General features: G+C 42.3%; 1 protein-coding gene across 1 annotated transcript in view; it reads left to right on the top strand.

Annotated features, from left to right (window-relative positions):
- Positions 1-20,399, top strand: part of MYZAP (myocardial zonula adherens protein) — an 89,440-nt gene that overhangs the window by 48,245 nt on the left and 20,796 nt on the right. The window contains exon 11 of the mRNA XM_060618405.3: positions 18,155-18,238. Coding sequence (XP_060474388.2) covers positions 18,155-18,238 — 84 coding nt within the window. The remainder of the gene's footprint in view (positions 1-18,154; positions 18,239-20,399) is intronic.

Genomic DNA, 20,399 nt, shown 5'->3' with positions numbered 1-20,399 from the left:
TTTTTTTTTTTTTTATTTATTTTTGGGACAGAGAGAGACAGAGCATGAACGGGGGAGGGGCAGAGAGAGAGGGAGACACAGAATCGGAAACAGGCTCCAGGCTCCGAGCCATCAGCCCAGAGCCTGACGCGGGGCTCGAACTCACGGACCGCGAGATCGTGACCTGGCTGAAGTCGGACGCTTAACCGACTGCGCCATCCAGGCGCCCCGAGAATGTATTCTTAATACTGCAATGCAAGGCCAGGCCAGAACCACTGGGTGGCACTTGCAAAGAGGCAAACTTCAGCTTTTCGCTTCACATAAAGAAAACATTCCTAGTACTGGCTGCCTTGGGAGGGTATTTAGCCCTTCCTCACGAGTGCATTCCTAGTGATCTAGGAGTTGAGCTAGAAGCTCCTTATATAAAGGATGCTTTATTGTTTACTGGGCTGTTATTATCATCTCATTATGTTGCATAATAAGCAAAATCGCAAATTCATAACCTCTGACTTGAGAAGTTTATATCTGTGAACCCCAGCTCTCTAGATATCGAGACAAACTTGACCTAGAAGTAGAGGCAAACTTTATGTGTGGCAGATGTTAGGGACACTTTTGCTTCCCTCACATGAAGCCTGAAAGCTTAGCCATGTGATAGCCTCACGTTTCCCAAGGGTGGGGACTCGTCTCTGTCCATTGCTGGCATCATTTTAGCCGCAATGTCTGTGAAGAAACTTAGTTTACTGAGATGGGCTTCTTTTTTTCAGCTTAAGACTGAAAAAGGTATTATTATGGAGGTTTTTGGAATCCTTAAATATTAAGCCATGTATTTCCTTCAACCTGAGTAGAATAGAATTTAATAATAATAACAATAATAATAATGAAATAAAAACTAAGCCATCCTTGGCCTGATAAGGACTTGATTTTCACTGTGTGGGACAGTATATGTCAGTAAGGACTTGTGCATATAAGATGGTCTGACTGCAGGTCAGGCAGGATAGGCCCTTCTGAAATGAAAGGTTGGTATATATCTTATGGGGTCACGTTCAGTGCAAAGTGTTGTGATAAGTGTGGCACCAGATACCCCCACTAGGCTAGATCTTAATACCGAATTAAGGCTCCTTTTGTGGTGGATGTCAGGGATTGGCTCCCTTGCTCCCATCACTAATTCTTCTAACGGGTTCTGGCTCTGACAAAAAAGTTAAAAACAAAATAAGCCCGTATATGACCCTTTTAGACTTTTAAGCGTTTGCTGGAAAATATGGAGAGACTGGAAAAAAAAATAGCACTTGTAGGGAAATTGAGTGGTCTGTCTGTTCACTAGCTAAGCACCAGCACTTTCTTTGTCTGTGCGGGGGGGGGGGGGGGGGGGGGCTGGGTGCAGGGTGGGGGGCAGTGCACCTGTGGTCCTGCCCTCCTGGGTCTTCCCATCTGGTGTTACCTGCCTCCCAGAATCCTTGCCTTTGGGCTTCTTTGTTCTGTTGAAAAAGCCTTGTTGGGGTTAGGTTCTGTGTCTTGAGTCCATCTGCATTCTTTAGCTTGCCTTTAAAGGAACCAGGAGATGGGGGGTGGGGAGCAGAAGGCTGGGCGGAGCCTGAGGCCAGAGCTGTGAAGCCTAGACATCTTTACCTGTGAGCTCCTCAGTCAGCAGGATCATTCACCCCTCTTTACCTGCTCTCACCAAGGAGGTCCCCAGCCAAGCAAAGTGGCTTTCTTGCCAAGGGGAAAATTGCCTGGAGGAAAGAACAAATTCTTGTTTGTCCTCAAAAAGGGGGAGGGGGAGGCTTACATTTTTGCCAATAGGCCATGATATTATTAAGGTGACTACATAGTAGTTTAATAAATAGCGTCTTTCATTTTATCGCCTCCTTCTCATTTCCCACTGCCATTGTGATGGGCGAAATGGTTCTTCCAATGGGAAGTGTCTAGGTTTCCTTTCCATTGCGGAAGATACATTCTTTCTTTAGACTTTTCTTTTGTGGAAAGCAGTTCCACTCCCCGCTTGTCCCCCTCTATGATTTAGATGTTTAATGAGTGCAAAGGTAGAAGGCATTGATTTTCTTACTAGTGCTTCTCCGCCCAGGCTGCACATTAGAATCATTTGGGGGGCTTTACAACATGGCCAAACCTGGCAGATGGAGGTGGGAAGAAGGCACTGGGTATTGCAGGGATTTTGGCTTTTCAAGCTACACGAGATTCCAGTGTGCAGCCAGCATTCAGAACCGGTGCTCTAAATTTTTTTTCTTTTTTTTTTTTAATGTTTATTTTTGAGAAAGAGAGTGAGCATGAGCAAGGGGAGGGGCAGAGAGAGAGAGGGAGACAGGCTCTGAAGCAGGCTCCAGGCTCTGAGCTCTCAGCACAGAGTCTGATGAGGGGCTCGAACCCACGAACCGTGAGATCATGACCTGAGCCAAAGTTGGATGCTCAACTAACTGAGCCACCAAGTTGCCCCAGTGCTGTGAATTTTTCATTTCCACGTGTTAATAGATTGAGCCAGCTTCCCTCAGAAGCTGTTGTACCTGAGGTGCAAAGCTGGTACTGAACTTGGATTGGAGTAGGAAGGGCTGAAGGGAAGAGAGCCAAGGAGACCAGTGAGCAGAGACCACAAGCACGGACACCAGAGAGCTTGTCCGAATGTGTGATCTTCTGGTCTTGTCAGGGGATCTAGTGCTTGTTGTCAGCCCCATCAGGAGAGGATTCTTTGACAGCTCACTCTGAGTCCTGTACTGGCCTGGTGGTATCCAGATAAAAAACTTTCCAGAGGCTCTCCAGGTGCATCTGAAGAGGAGGTGTTATTAAGGTAGATGGATGAGGCCTACTTGTTAAATAGATACTAGACTTAAAGGGACAAAATCCAGTCCACCTACTGTCTTCGGAAGCTGAGAACCTACCACTAACAAAGAGACCAGAAATGGTTCCAGGGATCCTCTTCCCTCTGTGCTTGTGCGTTCAGGTGTCTGGCCTCACCCTGCTTCTGTCTACACAGAAGACCTTACACTTGGTCACAGTGTACCTCTTAGAACACAATACCTTGTTGAAATAACAGTATTCATAGTGACTGCTTCTCAAGTGCAAAACAAAGAACATTTTTGCAATTCCTATGAAATGAAAGTATTTAATTATCATCCCTTAGATTTTTTGGGGAATTAATGTCATAATTCAACAGTTTAAAAAAATTTTAATGTTCATTTGTGTGTGTGAGTGAGAGAGAGAGAGAGAGAGAGAGAGAGAGTTGGGAAGGGGCAGAGAACGAGGGAGACCCAGAATCCGAAGCAGGCTCCAGGCTCTGAGTTGTCAGCACAGAGCCCAACGTGGGGCTGGAACTCACAAACTACGAGATCCTGACCTGAGCCGAAGTCGGATGGTAACCAACTGAGCTGCCCAGATGCCCCACTGCAACACTTTTTGGGGTGAAACAACCTGGGTCAGAGAGAATAGATGGCGAGAACTCTTCAGAGAGTTGAGGTCTGGGTTTTGGGTTTTTGGCTCTTGAGCCAGTAAGCAAAAGCAGGGCTTGCATTCTCTTTTTTTCAAGTCCATGTAACTTGCCACCTAGGCCCTGAATTCACAGGCACCCCCTGCGGTAAGAGACTGAGGAAGAAGTGCAGTGAGAGACCTTTATGGGTAAAAATGAAAGGTAGCATAGAAAATGGAGATGAGCAAGGACTTTTGAATCAGACCTGCATTTACTAGTTGGGGACCCTTCAAAGAGTTTTCTTGTTTGTAAAATGGGGTTAATAACAGTATCCAAAAGGATTTTTTGTAAGAGTTAAATGAGATGATGTACATAAAATACTTTATAACATACTAATTGGAACATAGGAAATACCCAATAAATACTAGCTGCTATTATTATTATTCCTGGTGGATGGGCTCCTGCTGTGTATACCCAAAGTCAAACTAAATTAATTAAAAGCAAAAGTAGCTGAGGTGATTTCTTGACTAATGCACAAAGCTGCCCTTCCCTCTTTGGGAGTCTTCTGAGCCAAATGGAATCTTCTGGATTTGCTTCTGTCTTTTCTTCTGTGCTCTGTGCTGCGTTCCATCTCAGCCGCCTGTCCTTGGAGGAGAGTATTTATATACAAAATAATTTTAAAAAATTTAGTTCTCCCCATCCTAAGAATCTTCCATTTTAAATGGTTCAGCCGTTTGTTAGCACTTTAAAACTATCATGTGCCATGCTGAAATGCATAACACAAAAGTACATTGTTGCCAAATGTCCTGTGTTGAAGTGATTCAGAGTACTTCTCATCAGTGATAATGTAGCCACATGGGGGTAGGATAAAGGAGCCATAGCACTGAGTCCACAACCCTAATCCACTCAATTGAACTGTTTCCAGATCATGTCACACGAGCTCTTCTCCAGATTTAGTCTCCGGTTCTTTGGAAGATGATAAAATGGTAGCCTGGGTTGGAAGCGATTGTGTTTATTGTTCGTGATTAGAAGAATCTTGTACTTTCTCAGCTGGGAAGAGGTGGCATGTATTGGTGATGAGCCCAACGAACAAAACAGGAAGGACATGATGTGGAAGGAAAAATTGACCACGTAGGGCTCTCAATTGTGAAAACACCACACATTGTCACCTCAACCTGTCCAGCCTCACACTGCAGAGACAAGAGAACTCAAAGAATATTTTTAGAAACGTGGGTTCCTAGACATCAAAGAAAGAACTGCAATGAAAAATAGTACTAAACTATAATTCAGGAAGTGCCAGGTGGAGGCTGGTTCTGAGATCTCGGAAAATGAAGCCTTACCTACAGAAAAGCGGCCGAGCACACCTGCTAAGGAGCTGGGAAGCAGGCTTGAAGAACTCCTCCCGTGTTCCAGGAAGGAAATGCTCCCCTCCAGATCACAGTCCAGACAATACTGAAGAAGTGTAGTTTGATTATATTTGCATGTGGGAGGTGGCCCTGAGGATGTCCTTCCTGAATGGAGATCAAAAGTGCGAGTCAATTTAGCTTTCTTTTTGCTTAAGCCAGGTTTGGTCTGCTTTTTATCCCCATGGGCAATCTACCTGAGTAGACGCTTCAGCTAACTTCATGAGAAGGAGAAGTGTATCTGAGGAAAAGAGACATCTATTTGACTGAAATATATTAAAGTGAAATATATTGCACAGCTGCTTTATTTTTATAGAGATGTCCTTGAGACAAGCCACAGGTGCTGGGATGTCATCAAAACTTAACAGTGTTCCTGAATACGTGTAGTGGTAGCAGCAGTAGGAGTAATAGTGGGTGGTATTAGCCTAATAAGCTAGTGGACGGGGCTGACTTCTCTAAGGGGCTGGGTGTCCCTTCCATGTTGGGTGGTTCTCTGCTCTGACTTCTCCCTGGCAAAGTGGGTTTCCTGTTAATACTTGTCTTTGTGTCTCATTCAGATGCTTTTGCCCCACTTTAGCAAGTAGGCAGTGCATGGGAAGGAAGCCGTGGATTCTAGGGCTAGAGTTCTGTCTCTTGGCCACTCACAACCCCACCCAAAGGAGGTGCCACTCTGAAGTTTGAGGCAGGATTCATTTTTGGTAACTAAAAATGTTTCAAATTCTCATGGTCGACATATTATTCACTTCTTTATTTTGAAATCTTGGATACACTAAAATGTGAAGGTTTTAGAAGGTACCAGGAAGCTCACCACGTGTGTGAGACTTGTTTTTTTCTGTGCATTATGGAAATATTGCAGGTTCATTTTATGACATGTGCTCATTAATATATTTACGATACAAATTGTTCTTTTGAGGGAGAAGGTTCTTTTGTTTGCAAATGCCATTGAATTCACTTTCTCTTTCTTGAGATTGTTTCTAATTGGCTGTAAAATATTTCTCAGGGTCCTGGGTGCCCACATTCTGCCTGTAGTTTGTACAGCTACACTCTTGTTCTAAGTAACTACCAGCTACAGAATGTTTCTCACATCTCAAACCCATGCATCTAGGCCTAACATTCCCACATGAATCCTCTACGGGGCATATTATTAACACAATTTTTTTTTAATCCCAGAAAACTAAAACTTAAAAGTAACAGGTGGTCTCTCAGCAAATGATGGTGCTCCTGGGGCCACAGCAAGACCTTTGGCTCCAAAGCCAGTGTGCATTCTTTGACTTGTTTTTTATTTGCTTCTTTTTTTTTAATTGAAAAAATTGTAAATATGGAACATCATAGAGAATGCTAGAAACAAAGACCCATGTATTGTCCTCTAGAATTGAGTGTTAACATTTTGGCATATTTCAGGTTTCTTTCAAGTCCTAGAAAACATTACAGACAAAGAATTGTCTTTTTATTCCTCTGATCTTTTTCCATCTTCTCTACTCTCTCCCTCTTCAGAAGCAATTTGTTCTCCATCCAGGGCATGTTCTGATGCTTTTACTACGTACATATGTATTTGTCATCAGTATTTAGCCTAACTTCGGTGTTTACAAATGGATGTGCATTTTTATTTATAATAGATAAGTAGATTTTATTGTACCTCTTATTCAACTTTTCCCCCAATTACATTCCTGTTTCTGATGTTACAGATAAATATAAATTATTTATTTTAATGGCTCTGTAATACTTCATTGTGTGAATGTATTGTCATGTGTCCTATCGATACTTAGCTTGTTTCCGAATTTCTGTTCTTTTACAAACAATGCCAAGCACGTCTCTTTGCTTCTGTACTTCCGGAACATAGTTGGAGTCACTTGGTCCCCAGAGAGGGACTTCCACCCACCTGGGGGGTGGATTTCCCCACATCCTCACCACCTCTTGGCATGGTTGGACTATAAATGTAGCCATTTGTGAAACAGTATCTCCTTTAACTTTCATTTGCTTCAGCCCGAGACCACTCATCACTACAGGTGCGGCTGAGCATCTTCTCATCAGCTCGTTGAGCATTCAGGCTTCCGCCTTTGTGAACTGGCTGTTCATATCCTTTGCTCCCTTTCCTGTTTGGCTGTCTTGTCTCCTGCTGATCTGTCGGAACTGTGGATCCTGCCAACGTCGATCGTTTGTCAAAATGTGTTTGCATGCTATTGTCTTCTCCCAGTCAATGTTTTTGTTCGTTTCGTTATGGTATCTTGTAAAATGTACAAGTTTTAAATTTTGGTATAAATGTATCCATCCTTTGGTGCTGTTTGTGTGTCTTGTTTGTCTGCTGTAAGGTTATTTGTGTAATACTTTTATGAAAGTTTTGTTTTTTATCTTTAATTACAGCCTCCCACACTCATACCCTTTATCTTCTTCCTTACTCTTTCTCTGTAGCACTTATCCTGTTATATATACTATACTTACCTATTTTGCTTACTTATTGTCTGTTTCCCTCCACTAGAATGTAAGCTCCATGAGGGCAGTGGTTTTTCTCTGTTTTGTTCTTGGCTGTGCTCCTAACATCTGCAACAGTCACTGGCATATAGTAGGTGCTCAATAAATACTTGTTGAACAAATAAAGAATAATCCATGTGGAATTTATTTTTGTGTATATACTGTGAATAGGAATCCATTTTTTTTTGGTTTTGTGGGTTTTTTTTTGTGGTGTTTTTTTTTTTTTTTTTTTTTTTTTTTTTTCTTCTCACGGGAAGCTTGTTTCTCTAACAGCACTCATTGAATAGTCCATCTTTGCCCCACTGATTTTTTCATGACCTCTTTATCACCCTGGACTTGTTTTCTTGTGCCACTGTCTTTAAATATTCCTGTTCTTCTGCCCTGATGGGTTAGTCAACATTTTAGAAGTGTCTTTTAGGAACAAAATGCAAAAGTGGACGAGTTCTTGCCCTCAAAAGACTTTCTGGTTGACCCTAAAACTTGTTAGAACTCAAGGCAGAATATGACAGGTATTAACCAGGGGTATGAGCTGTGTGCTGGTGACACAGAATCTGGAGACGGTAGTGATTAAGTTCATGGGCTTTGAGTAAATTGAACCTGGCTTTGCATCCTACTCCTTTCTTGGCTCAGCTTTTTATCTTGAACAAGTTACTTATTCTCCAGCATTCAGTTTCCTCACAAACAAAACGAGTACGATCATAATAGTACCTTCTTCGGAGGCTGTTGTAGGATTGATTGATGAAATGCATGCTAAGGGCTTAGCACAGAGCCCATAAATGTTCACTGTTGCAGGTATGGGTACAGAGGCCTTAGGGAGGAGGTGATATTTGACCAGGTCTTGCCGGGTGGATTGGATTTTTCTAGGCAGGGATTGAATGGGTGGCAAAGGACATGACAGAAAAAATACAGAATAAATAACAACGGTGACAACAAAAGAAAACAAAAACACGGAGACCAGAAAAAATGTAGGGTGGGTTCAGAGAGCTATTAATCCACTTTGACTGGATTGCCATGGGGAGTGATAATAAGGCCAGAAATGAGGCCGGGACCAGTTGTGGGTGAGCACCCACTCAGCACCAAGCTGAGAAAATATCCTGTGTTACCCTGCTCCTGATTCCTCAGTGATGCCCTTTTCCTGGTCGGATCTGACCACAGATGTCTCTGGCAGGAGGTGCTGGGCGAATAGGAGAGGAGAGAAGCAGGAAGGGCAGCTAGGAGGCTCCCAGGAGAACCCTGGCCCGTGCAGGTGAGGGTCTGTACTCCAGGACACTTGAGCTTTAGGGACACTTTAAAAACTACCATTTTTAAAGCACCAGCTGTGTACCACGTATGGAGCTGGATGCCTCCATATGCATCATCTCACTACATTAGACTGAAACAAGCTTCTCCCTGGATATACCTGTTCCGTGTAGGGTCTGCATCTCTCGAGGAAAGCATGGGGGTAGAGAAGCTTAGAGTGCCCGCTTCCCCACCTCTCCATTCCACTTTCTTCCTCTAAAGTCAGAGGGAAAAAGAACAGCCTAAAGACGTAAGGTCCCAGCAAATGCTTTGTGAAAGAAACTACCTGCCAACAGTCTTCCCAGCCTTGCCTAATTTCCAGGCAGCATTGCAGTGATGGGTTGTCATCATAGGGAGGGTGGAAGCAGACCTCTGAACTTTACTGTGCGGAGAGAAGGAGCTAGAGCCTTGAAATCAGAGAGATATGATTAGATATGATTAGATATAGATTAGATTCAGCCCTGCCAGCGTCCAGTCTTGGGTGACCAGCTGTCCTGGTTTGCCAGCAAATGAGAATGCTCCAGGCACATGAAACTCCCAGTGCTAAAGCCTGGGCAGTCCCAGGCAAGGAGGGGTGAGCTGGCCACCCTCTTCAGCCCCCATGTCTGACCCCTTCCCTCACCCCATCTGCAGTCGGCAGGTGCATCCTGTCTAGGGGGTACGAAACACCACTGTGTTCTTCCCTTTATTGTACTTGCTTGCGAGTTTCATTTTCTGCTTACTGCTTGCCTTCCTCACCAGGACAGGTGGCCTATGAAGGTGAAGGTCAGATCTTTCTAGCTGACTGCTGTGCTCCCAGCATCTAACACTGAGCCTGAAACGGAGGTGATCAGAGGGGACTGCTGAGGGAATGATGGGTAATAAAACTCTAGGAACCTCAGTTTCCTCATCTGTAGTGGATAACCACTCCTAGGGTTGTTTCTGAGAATAATAAGGGAACCCAGCAATAACCCTGGTACCCAGGACACCCCTAAGCCTTCCTTCCCAGTGGTCCATTATTCTCCCTCAGGTCGGAAAACCAGTTGATTCATCCTTCCCTGATGTTTATGTAGCCCACCATGTTTAGGCACCTGAGAGAATCAGGGTGCTATTCCTCTCCTGAAAGAGAAGTTGGGTTGTCTTTACTTATAAGATAGAAATCAAACCAAATTAGATTATTTTACCTCAGAAGCCAGTTTCAACGGATCCTTCTGAATGGTATAGTTCTATTATTATATATTACTTCAAACTTAATAGAAAAAAATTGATTAAAATATGTGCCCTGTTCATATCTAGCCTGGCTGAATGCCACAAGACACATTAATTGGAAATGAATTTCTACAAACCCAATCAAGCATCATGAAGATGAAAAATGGACCTTTTTTCCCCTCCGTTCCTTCATTGATTTTTCATTTTCCCCACTCAGAGCTTCATTTAGCAATTTTTCAGTTTCGTTTTGTTGTGGCCTTAATTCATTCCCTTCACTCCCCCCCAAAATGAGATAATGCACCATTTTCCTTGTCCTTTTTAAACGGTTCTTTTATGTTGCATTAGTGTAGGGCAGATTCCAATCTTGTCATATTTCCCTGTGCTTTATTATTATTATTTTTTTTTGAAAACAGGGTAACTTTATTATTTTTTAAATTCTTACCGTGGTGGTTTTTATCAAGGAGAATGCACTTCAAAAATACAATAACTATGAAATTACAGTGTTACGAGACTTCTGAAATAGAATTAAGAGCAGCCGTAGCAACTATGAAAAACCTTTTCAGAGGAAGAGTATAGAGTGTCAATTATTCTCATTTTTCATGGGGGGGGCAAATACATGGACATCAAGCAGGATTCCTATTTTGGTAAGGGTGAGGAGAACAATTATTTTCTAGATCACAGAGGGGAACACTGAGTTTGTTTGGAAAACAAGGACCTGTCAGGACAAGAGGAGGCAAAAGGACACTAAATCCAGAAGTGAGCTCTAGAAGATTCTCGGCTATCCAAATGATCCATGTTTGCCCTGGTCGGTTCACTGCTCCACTGGGCCTCTAAGGGGGGTCGAAAATGATAATGGGAATCTTCAAACTATTTTCTTGTGAATTTTTCAAATACTCTCACAGCCGCTGAGAAGTCTACAAGGACTCATAATAAAGTATCTTACTGCTTTACTTTTACCTAGAATTCATAACCCTGGTTGTCGCGTTTTGATGAGAGGCTTTAATTGGAAGTTAGTCATCTTCGGTATGTTTTTCAATGGGAAAATGATTTTTTTCTTCATAAATGCGGTTCAAAGCAGTCTTTTGAAATGAGGGTCCATGGGAAAGAGTAACAAATTGGAGTTGTTGGTGATAGAGGTTGGGAGCTTTATTTATTAACGTGTGGTCAATTTCACAATACACGCGCACGCACACACACAGCTCTCACACCCTGATTTTGAATAAATGTGCCTGTGGGCCTTAATTGGTTATTCCTAAAATTTGAATGAAAATGAAAGTAAACAAATTTCCAAGAAAACAACTGGTTAAAACTTAGTTTGGATTGAAAAAAAAAATCTAATTCCCTTTTCCTTGCCTGATGTTGATGTGATTCAGTGTGATCATCAGTTTTAACATACCTCCTAGTATTGTGCTCCTTTTTGGTGTATGTTTACTGTTTCATTTAAGGCATTTTCCAGATACACATATATTGTCATTTGCCAGCTGGTAAAACACAACACCCTACAACACAGTTTCTTGAAAAAACATACCAAGTGCTGCCTACTATTTAGTATGTATTTGCTGCTGCATTTCTTACATTTGTTAATTTCTCTTCGCATCCTCTGCCTCAATAGTGAGTTACGTTTCATGAGTTTTGCACAATCGGGTACTATTCACATAATTCTAATTATAGGGCTGTATTGTATTCTGACATTAACACGAAATGACCTGTGACCTGCATGTCTGTCACTAACAAGAAAAAAAAATCAGGAAGCTGAGAAGCCTCGCAACTTTCAGGGTTGCTCTGAATCCATAACAGGATCTTACTAAAATTTTGTACAGTTTCACTGTGTTCCAGCTGACACTCAAGCTGTTTTTGAAAGAAATCGGTAGGAGTCCTTTCACTACAGCGATCTGTTTCCAGAAGCAGGTTGTAAAAATGTGTGAATTGACAAGGGTGATTTCATCTTCTAAGAGAAACAGTTCTTTTATATAAGATCATTGATACAGTAAACACATCTTCCCTGTGGGTGTGCTGTCTAGTGCAAGAGAGATGTCGACAAAGGATGGTAGTATCAGTGAGGTGTCTTAACGGGTTGTTCAGAGGGCTGAGGTAGAACAGAAGAGGGAGACATGAAGCCGGCCTGGAAGACTTGGGAACTGCTGCTCTGGGAGGTGACTAGTGAGTATCTTGTGACAGCAGGAGATTTCTGGGTGGAGAGGGGGATAGAGGGTGCGAAGTCATGGTTGGTGGAAGCACCAGCCTGTGCAAAGGCCCAGAGGCAGGACCACTGTATGTCCATGGAGTGCTGAGAGGATGGAGTGGCTTAAACGTAGGGTTCATCTGGGACAGGACAGGCATTGAAAGGACACTGGGGAGATACAGGGGGGACCATAGCAGAAGGGCCTCAATCCATGCTAGGGAGTTTGAATGTCAGAAGCTTGGGAGGGCTTTTAAGTAGGAGAGTGATACTATTCAGCATCTCTGGGCGGTTGGCCTAGAAGTCAGTGTTTTGTAAAACCTCCCCCTAGGTGATTCCATTGTGCAACATGGCTTAACAGGGATTGCTTAGCTAAAATCACCCATGGAGGTATCTCAGTAGTGGCAAATGTGAAGAAAAGCCATTATCAGTTCTAAGAAAATAGAGGATACACCTTTCCCCCAAAACATACCACTTTAAACATCAGACTGGCTGTAGTCTTAAGAGACCTAGCATCCCATGTGATCATTAGGCTGCAAGACGTATATATTCAGCTTGAGTTACAAAGAAACATGCTTATCAAGACAAAAATAAGAAAAAAATTCTAACGTTAGTTAAGAGATTCCAGATTTTACCAGACGGGTTTCTTCTTTTGTTCTAGAAGGGGGTCTGCTATTTGGTACTGAAACTTAACGGTTGTGACAAGATTATGTTCTTAAGTAAAATGGATGAGGTCTGGAAAGTAAGTGCTTCCAATTTCTCATTTCTTAATGTCTTGATTCGAGCCTGGTAGCTTGGTCATTTACCACCACCTGGTGACAGCTAGACCTAAACGCAGCTTCATGAAGAATACATGAACCTCTTCAAGGTCAAATTTACAAACATGAATGTATCAAAAAGAGCAAAGGTTGCATGCCAGCTGCATGGTACCCTGCATTTTGGAGTAGCCCTGATGTGGGAGGTGCTCTTAGGGATACATTCACCTTGGTTCATCAAGGACTCCAAGAATCTGTTCCAGACAGTTTTGCCCCAGAAGTCTAAGGGATGGATTGTTGAAAGATAGATGCATGGAGCCACTGATTCACTCATTCATTGTCTGGGAATATAAAGATGACCAAGGTCTTTACTCTCAAGAAGCTCACAGTCTAGGGAGGGAGAAATACTAGTAATAACATAGCAGCTAAATTTTGAGAGTTTATCATGTGCTGGGTTCTATAGGAGACAGTGTTTGAAGGTGCTTTGATGTTGGCAGTCGTAAATAACACTGTTTTCCACACAAATGTGTCATTTAGAGATTGCGCCTCACAACAGATGTCTTCTAGGAGGACACTGGGGTGTGTGCAAGGGGCAGACCCCGGGGAGACTCAGTTGGGATTCAAGGTTGGCGCCCCGTGTAGGGTATGAGGGGCAAGGCATGCAGGTCTGCCAGCCTTGGTGTCCTTTTTTCTCTCATCTGAACAAGTCAACCCTGGTCACAGAACACACCATACAAGATGCCTCTGTAAGGAATGGTCAAGGATGAAAGTATTCACTTAACACAAGAGCACGATCGCTTCTGGAAGCTTCAGTTGCTGGGAAAGGCAAGCCCTGGCAGCAGAAGCTTCAGCACCCCTAAACCCTTCCCACAGTCCTTCTGTCTCTCCCGAAGGGGGTGCCTCTTTTGCTCCAGCATCAGCCCTCTGTCCTCTTAGAACACCCAGGATTTGCTTCCCAGCATCCTCCAGGTGACATCTCGGCCCCATAGCTCCTCCTTTCTTTAAATGACAATCCTGTCAGTATTTTCCTGGGAACTGATCATCAGGGTGCTTTTCGATCCTAGCTTCCTTAGACTCACAAACTGCTCTGATTACTCCAGAGATAGTGAAACAAGTGTATTTGAAGTCCCTTTCTAGGTTATTTGATGAAATTTACCCCAACCTCCTTGGAACATTGTAGCTAATTTCACTACCCGTTTTGCCTTTTGTTTAAAGAACTAAAGTCAGTTTTTAAAAAATCTTAATACTGTAGGAAGGAATGAAAAAGGAACACTATAAGGATGATTTTTGAAATCTCTTCCCATAAATATTGAAGGACATTTTAAGAAACGAAACTTTCTTTTTGCCTGTAATCCTACCCAAACGTCAGAACTGTTCCATTTATCTAACTTCTGGCTTTTACCTTCAATCATTGTGAGTTGTTTTTTTTTTTTAATCCCTTGAGGCTTTTCGTAAACACTTACATTTTGCAATATATTTGTTTGTAGCTTCTGTGTAATATATTCCATCAAAGTGAAATTCCATAATGTATTACCTAGTCCTTTAGTGCTAGACATTAAGGCTATTTCCATTTTCTATTATAAATAATAGGACCAAGAAGATCTTTGTATATACAGCTTTTTTCCTATGTCTGAATGATATCCTTAGGATAAATTCCCAGGAGTGGGATTAGTGGGTCAAAGGGTATGAACAGCTTTATGGCTCTTAATATTTATTGCTAAATTGCCCAAAGGGTCATTCTAATTTACAATGCCACCTGCAACACACGAGAGAAGCTGTCTCTCCCAGCCCTTTCAGCATGGAGTTCTTCAGCCAGTGGTTTGGGGCAAATTTAATTGTTATTAAAGGGTAACTTGTTACTGTTTTTAATTGGTAGTTTCTTTAATTATTATCCACATTGGATGGTTTTTCTTAAATGTGTTTCTTATTATATTCTATTTAGTATGGCTTGCTTTTTATGTCAGAGGATTGTATTTTTTGACACTAGGTGGAATTTAAAATACTTTATCGTGAAAATGTCAAATGCACTCAGGACAGAGAGACTAATCGATGAAACCTCCTAGGCTCGTTACCAGATTCAACAAATAGCAAGGCTTGGCTCTGTTTGCTTTACTTGTCCCTTCTTTTTCTCTTTTTTTCCCTTTGTGTAGTTATTTTAAAGCAAATCCCAGATATTCTGCTTGTGCTTTTTATGCTCTTCATTATACATCTCTGAAACATATGGCCTTTTTCTTATTTAATCATAATGCCACTGTCTCATCTAACAAAATGAATGATAGTTCCTTGGTATCATTTAATACCTATCCTAAAATTTTCTGAAATGTCTTTAACATGTCCTTTTCACTGTTGCTTTGTGTCACTCAGTCTACAGAGAAGGTCCATTATGTTTGATGGTTGTGCTTCTAACGTCTTTTAATCTAGAGCATGCTTCTCCCCGTCCGTTCTGCTCTCCCACCAAGTTTCCCCCGCTCAGTGACATTGCAGGACCCGAGTCCGTTGTCGTATAAAAGTTCCCACATTATGGATTTGACTTTTTATTAGCTCCGGCAGCCTGGTGAGATTCGGTTTTAAGTTTCTTGTGGGGGTAAGCAAGAATACTTCATGGTGGCACTGTGTGATTTACTCCGTATCTCTTCTGCAGTCACCGTGGGGATTGTCCCGCTTCGGGTGATGATGCTGAGGTGGATTGTGGGTTCAGATGGCGACAGCCCAAGACACAGTTGTAAAGTTCCTCATTAGCTTTGCCCCTGACCATTTCATCTATTAATGATGGTTGCTTGAGTTTCTTAGGGATTGCACAATGGTGATTTTCAAAATCTGTCACTTTCCCATTAACTGGAATTCTTCTGAAAAGTAAAACTTTTTCCCCTTTTAAACTAGGACTTTTTAGTAATCTCAAAATGTGGTTTATACAAGAAAGGCAGGATAAATGCCTTATTCTTCCTCTAAATTGCCAACTTTTTTTTAATGTTTATTTATTTATTTTTGGGAGAGAGAGTACAAGAAGGGGAGGGACACAGAAAGAGAGGGAGATAGAGACTCCAAAGCAGGCTCCATGCTGTCAGCATAGAGCCCGACCTAGAGCTTGAACTCATGTACGATGAGATCATGACCTGAACCAAAGTCAGACACTTAACCGCCTGAGCCACCCTGGCACCCCAAATTGTCAGCTTTCTAAGTAAGCAGTTAGTTCCCTTGTCACTCCCAGTGGTGTGCAATGAGTCACTGTTGCTGTTGGTTTTGTTTTTGAGGAGTCCTAAAGTACTTAGGGTCTTATAAACATGTATATTTCATGTGTTTTACTCAATTACATTCATGATTCTTTTGACACTCACATTGTCCCATCCTTGGCCCAAGGGAGACCCTTAACATATTTTTTTTCAGGCATAACAAGGTGTCTTGGGTTCATCTAGTATATTTTTACGCCTTGAGATGAGCTGTTCCTCCAAGATGATTGGTGTTTTGTTGGTGAGGGATGGTATTTAGGTGCCACAATCTGGATGTATTCTGTGCTTATTGTTATTATTTCTAAGTTTTCTCAGCAGGCAGAGTTAGGAAATGCATATTTAACAAAGGAAAATAAAATACTATGAGTTCATACTGATATTTTCATTTCAAACTTAACAAAACTTTCTTTTTCATTCTTTGATTTCACATTTGTTTCTCTCTCTTACACAAAAAAACCTTGATTCCAAACATTATTATATGACAGTATTTCAAATAGTTTCAAAACAACAGGACCAGTATTGTCAACAGTTTTCCTAGTGAATAAGAGACTTCTTTGCAGTTCTGTTATGTTTAGAATACATTCTACTAAAAACAAAGTCACATTAGCTTGTTCTAACAACACTTGGGTTCTTTTTACCAGTTTGATATACAGTTAGGTTCCTTTATTTCACTTTGTTTAAAAGTTCTAGGAGTTGCTTCTTTTTTCCTTTTTCGTTTCATTTTATTTTTTGAATCTATAAAATGCGCTTTCAAAACTAAACGTAGGCAACAAGGTATTACCAAAAAACTCTTTCTAATGTCTGCTCTGAGTTCCTGCCTCTCCCTATTGGCAGCTCTTTCTTAATAATTATGGTTTGTTTTATCTTGGCAGAATTTTTTTTTGTAAATATATATGCATTCATATGGACTCACCTGTTTTATACTGAAGTTCACATACCATATGATCCTTACAACGCACCATATCTGGTCTAGATATCTTCATAGCCATCCATGTCATGATGAGCCATGGTTTATTTAACCAGCCACTTATTGATTAATGGAGTTCTGTTTTCTTTGTGTCTTTTAAAAACAAAAGTCCTTTGTCCACGTCATTTTATATTTTGGCCCGTGTGTCTTTGGGGATCTCTTTCTGGAAATGGGATTGCTGGGCCGAAGGGCAATGCGATTATACTCCTGTTAGATTGACTTCTAACAGAATTGTGTCATTTTGCACTGAGAGGGATTATTTAAAAAGATTTGCAAATGTACAAATTCAGTATCTGAGATTCTTGGAAAGTTAGCCTGTTCTTCAACACCACAAGTTAGTTATTGATCGAACCTGCACACTGTTCCCACTATTGTTTATGACGTAGCCTGGTACACAGCACCCTGGTTTCTGCTTTTTTTTTTTTTTTTTTTTTAAGTTTATTTATTTACTTAGAGAGAGAGAGAGAGTGAGCGCAAGCAGGGGAGGAGCACAGAGAAGGAGAGAGAATCCCAAGCAGGCTCTGCTCCATCAGTGCACAGCCGATGCAGGGCTCAGACTCACTGAAGTGTGAGATCGTAACCTGAGCCGAGATAGAGAGTTGGGCGCTTAACTGACTGTGCCACCCGTCGCACCCTGGTTCCTGCTTTTAGGGCATCCATGGTTTGTCTCTGGAACATGACATGAATGAAAAGCAAAGTCAGAGTAGCTGAAGATAGACTGTGTTGTAAAAGCAAAGGTGAAAGCCCAGCTCAAGTCTCTCTGTTTAGGAAGCCTTCCCCGCTATCGCAGGCCACGTGGGTGATTGATCCTGTCAATTCCATTTGTACTTTTAGGGACAGTGACCCTTATTCCAGGCCGAAACTTTTGACCCCTGGTTGAACAGATACGAATGTTTTAACAGGAATAACAGGGCTGAATGTTTGAAATGTGGGCCGCCTCACAAATTTAAGTTGAATGATTATTTTCTGTAGAGCTGTGTTTGCATTCCCCAAAGCATGTTCTCTGGAACATACATGGGACGTTAGTAAGGGTTACCCAGCAAAATCAGTGTGGAAATGACAGGTTAAACAAACCCAGTGAGATGTGACTCCAAAATCTTGTGCTGTCCCACGCTTACATGGCCACGGAGCCCTCTTTTCCAGGGAGCATCTCGTGTTCATAGTGTTCCATGAAACACAAGGAACCAACATGTGGCTTCTGTTTCAATGAAAACCAAAGGGATCCCTTCTAGTTGATTAACTCGTGTTTGTACAATTCTGCATTTTTTTTAACAGTTTTTAATTTGTTTCTTTCTAGATTGAATCATTAAAGAAAAAGGTGCAGCAGAAACAGCTCTTAATACTGCAGCTCTTAGAAAAGATATCTTTCTTGGAAGGAGAGGTAAGAAACCGTGTTTCTTTAAGCTGGTGTCTTCCCTACCATTATATTTTATGTTGCTGAGCCTACCACCGACACTTAATTAAAAATATGGCTATTTCCTGGCCTTATAAAATTGATTGAAGGTTAACTGCCAACACTGAAAATGAGGTTCTGACAGCTAGTTTTTCTTTACCACCTGACTCTCCTCATTCCTGATTGCTGTGCTCACCCTTGCTTTTTGGCTCTCATTTTTCTTGTTCAAGAATTTTCTTAGCAAGTCGGATAAGCTGTTGAACAACACTGATAATTTCCCACATTTATGTAGTGCTTCATACTTTTGTGAAATATTTTTCATGCACATTCCTCACATGGTTCTCTCAGCAACTCTAAGAAAGGCAAGACAAGGATCATTATCTTTATATTAACAAATGTTTTAAAAGGAGGCAGGTGGCTTTGCTCAAGATCACCCAGCTTAGTTAATGACAGAGCCAGGCTGAGAGAAGGGTTCCTAACCAGTGCTCTGCTGTGACATTGAGTCAGCAGGTTTAGAGGTGACTTAATTTCACCTGAAACTTTCAAGACATTTAGTCTTCCTGATGAAAAAGTTACTTTGGAGATTTGGTGTAGGTTCCAGAAAAGGAAATTATGGATTTGGAAGAACCTGAAGAGCTTAGGCATTAATAGAAGGAGAAGCCAAAATCTATTTGCTCTGAATGCTCTTTATTAACAACTTGGCACTGAGCCTCTTCCTTCTGAGCCTCATGAATCTCTCCTTGTCTCTGCTCAACATAGTTCTTCCCCAGAGGGAGACAGCCCTGGAGAGAATGATGAAGTGAGGAAACAGGAAAGAAACGACATTTGTTAAACACCTGGTATCGTTGGATGTTGTTAATTGCTTTCCACATCCTTTGTAGAACATAAGAGGTTAAGAGCAGAATAGGGCTTGCCCAAGTTGGAACCCTAGTTCTGCCTCTTATGAGCTGGGCGACGCTGGGGGAGTTTCTTATAATTAGAACAGGAGGATGGTAATTGCACCTACATGTGTGTGACTGTGCAGTAAGGATGCATAGAAAATGCCTGGCATGTTTATTAAGAGGGATATCTTATGAATTAGATTATATTTCGCCCATTTTTTAGATGGGGAAACTGAGGTTCAGGGGCATTAAGGAACCTGTCCAAGGTGATAATAGAAATGGGTAAGACTGAATTCAAAGCCTGGGCTCTTAACTGCCGTGTTTGTAGGAGGGACAAACGGTTTTCATTTATTCTGTTTCGGGAGCTCCCTATAAAAGTCAGGACCAGAAGTCCCTCATGGCCCACAGGGACCTGGTAGCAGATTCAAGCCCAAGGAGTCTCAGGGTCCTGACAGCTGAGTAAGTGGGTTTTTGCCCCATCCCTCTCCTGCCTTCCCCTCCACAGTCCCTAGGTCCAGCTCCAGCCTTACAGATGGCCATTTCTGAGATTGCCCTGTGAAGTCACCATTCCCTGTGGGAAGAATCACACCTTCCCCAGTGAGATCAGAGAGTGAGGGCCCTGGTGCAAGCCCATGGGTCCAGAGAGAGGGAGGCTCCAGCAGAACGGAAGGAGAAGCTGACGGGAGGCACAGCAGGTCACCCAAGTAGTGCCCACCAGCCCTCCCCTCCCCCCGACTGTGCCACTCAAGCCAGCTCTACTAGTAGATGACAAAATATACGAGGGGATGTTGTGCAGAGAAAACAGCCTAATGCACGTGTATGCTTTAATGCTTCATTTCTTTTTTCTTTTTTTAATTTTTTTTAAATGTTCATTTATTTTTGAGAGAGGCAGGGACAGAGACAGAGTGTGAGCAGGGGAGGGGCAGAGAGAGAGTGGGGGACACAGAACTGGGAGCAGGCTCCAGGCTCTGAGCTGTCAGCACAGAGCCCGATGTGGGCTCAAACTCATGAACTGTGAAATCATGACCTGAGCTGAAGTCGGAGGCTTAACCGACTGAGCCTCCCAGGTGCCCCTGATGCTTCATTTCTTAAACTCCTTTCTTGTCCAGACTCTGAGATGTAGATATTAGTCCATATAGTTTATTTGGTAGGTGATCCCAGGAAGCCCCAGTAGAGGAGGGGGAAGTTGAGTCAGGGAAAGGCCGAAAGCCAATAATGGGTGCCTTGCTGAGGACATTGCCACCGTGGGCACCTGCAGCTCACTTTCC

The sequence above is a fragment of the Panthera onca genome, chromosome B3, assembly GCF_046562875.1.
Source record: "Panthera onca isolate mPanOnc1 chromosome B3, mPanOnc1 haplotype 2, whole genome shotgun sequence".
Taxonomy (NCBI): Eukaryota; Metazoa; Chordata; class Mammalia; order Carnivora; family Felidae; genus Panthera; species Panthera onca.
The sequence above is the reverse complement of the archived record's forward strand: the minus strand, read 5'-3'. Positions and strand labels throughout refer to the sequence as shown.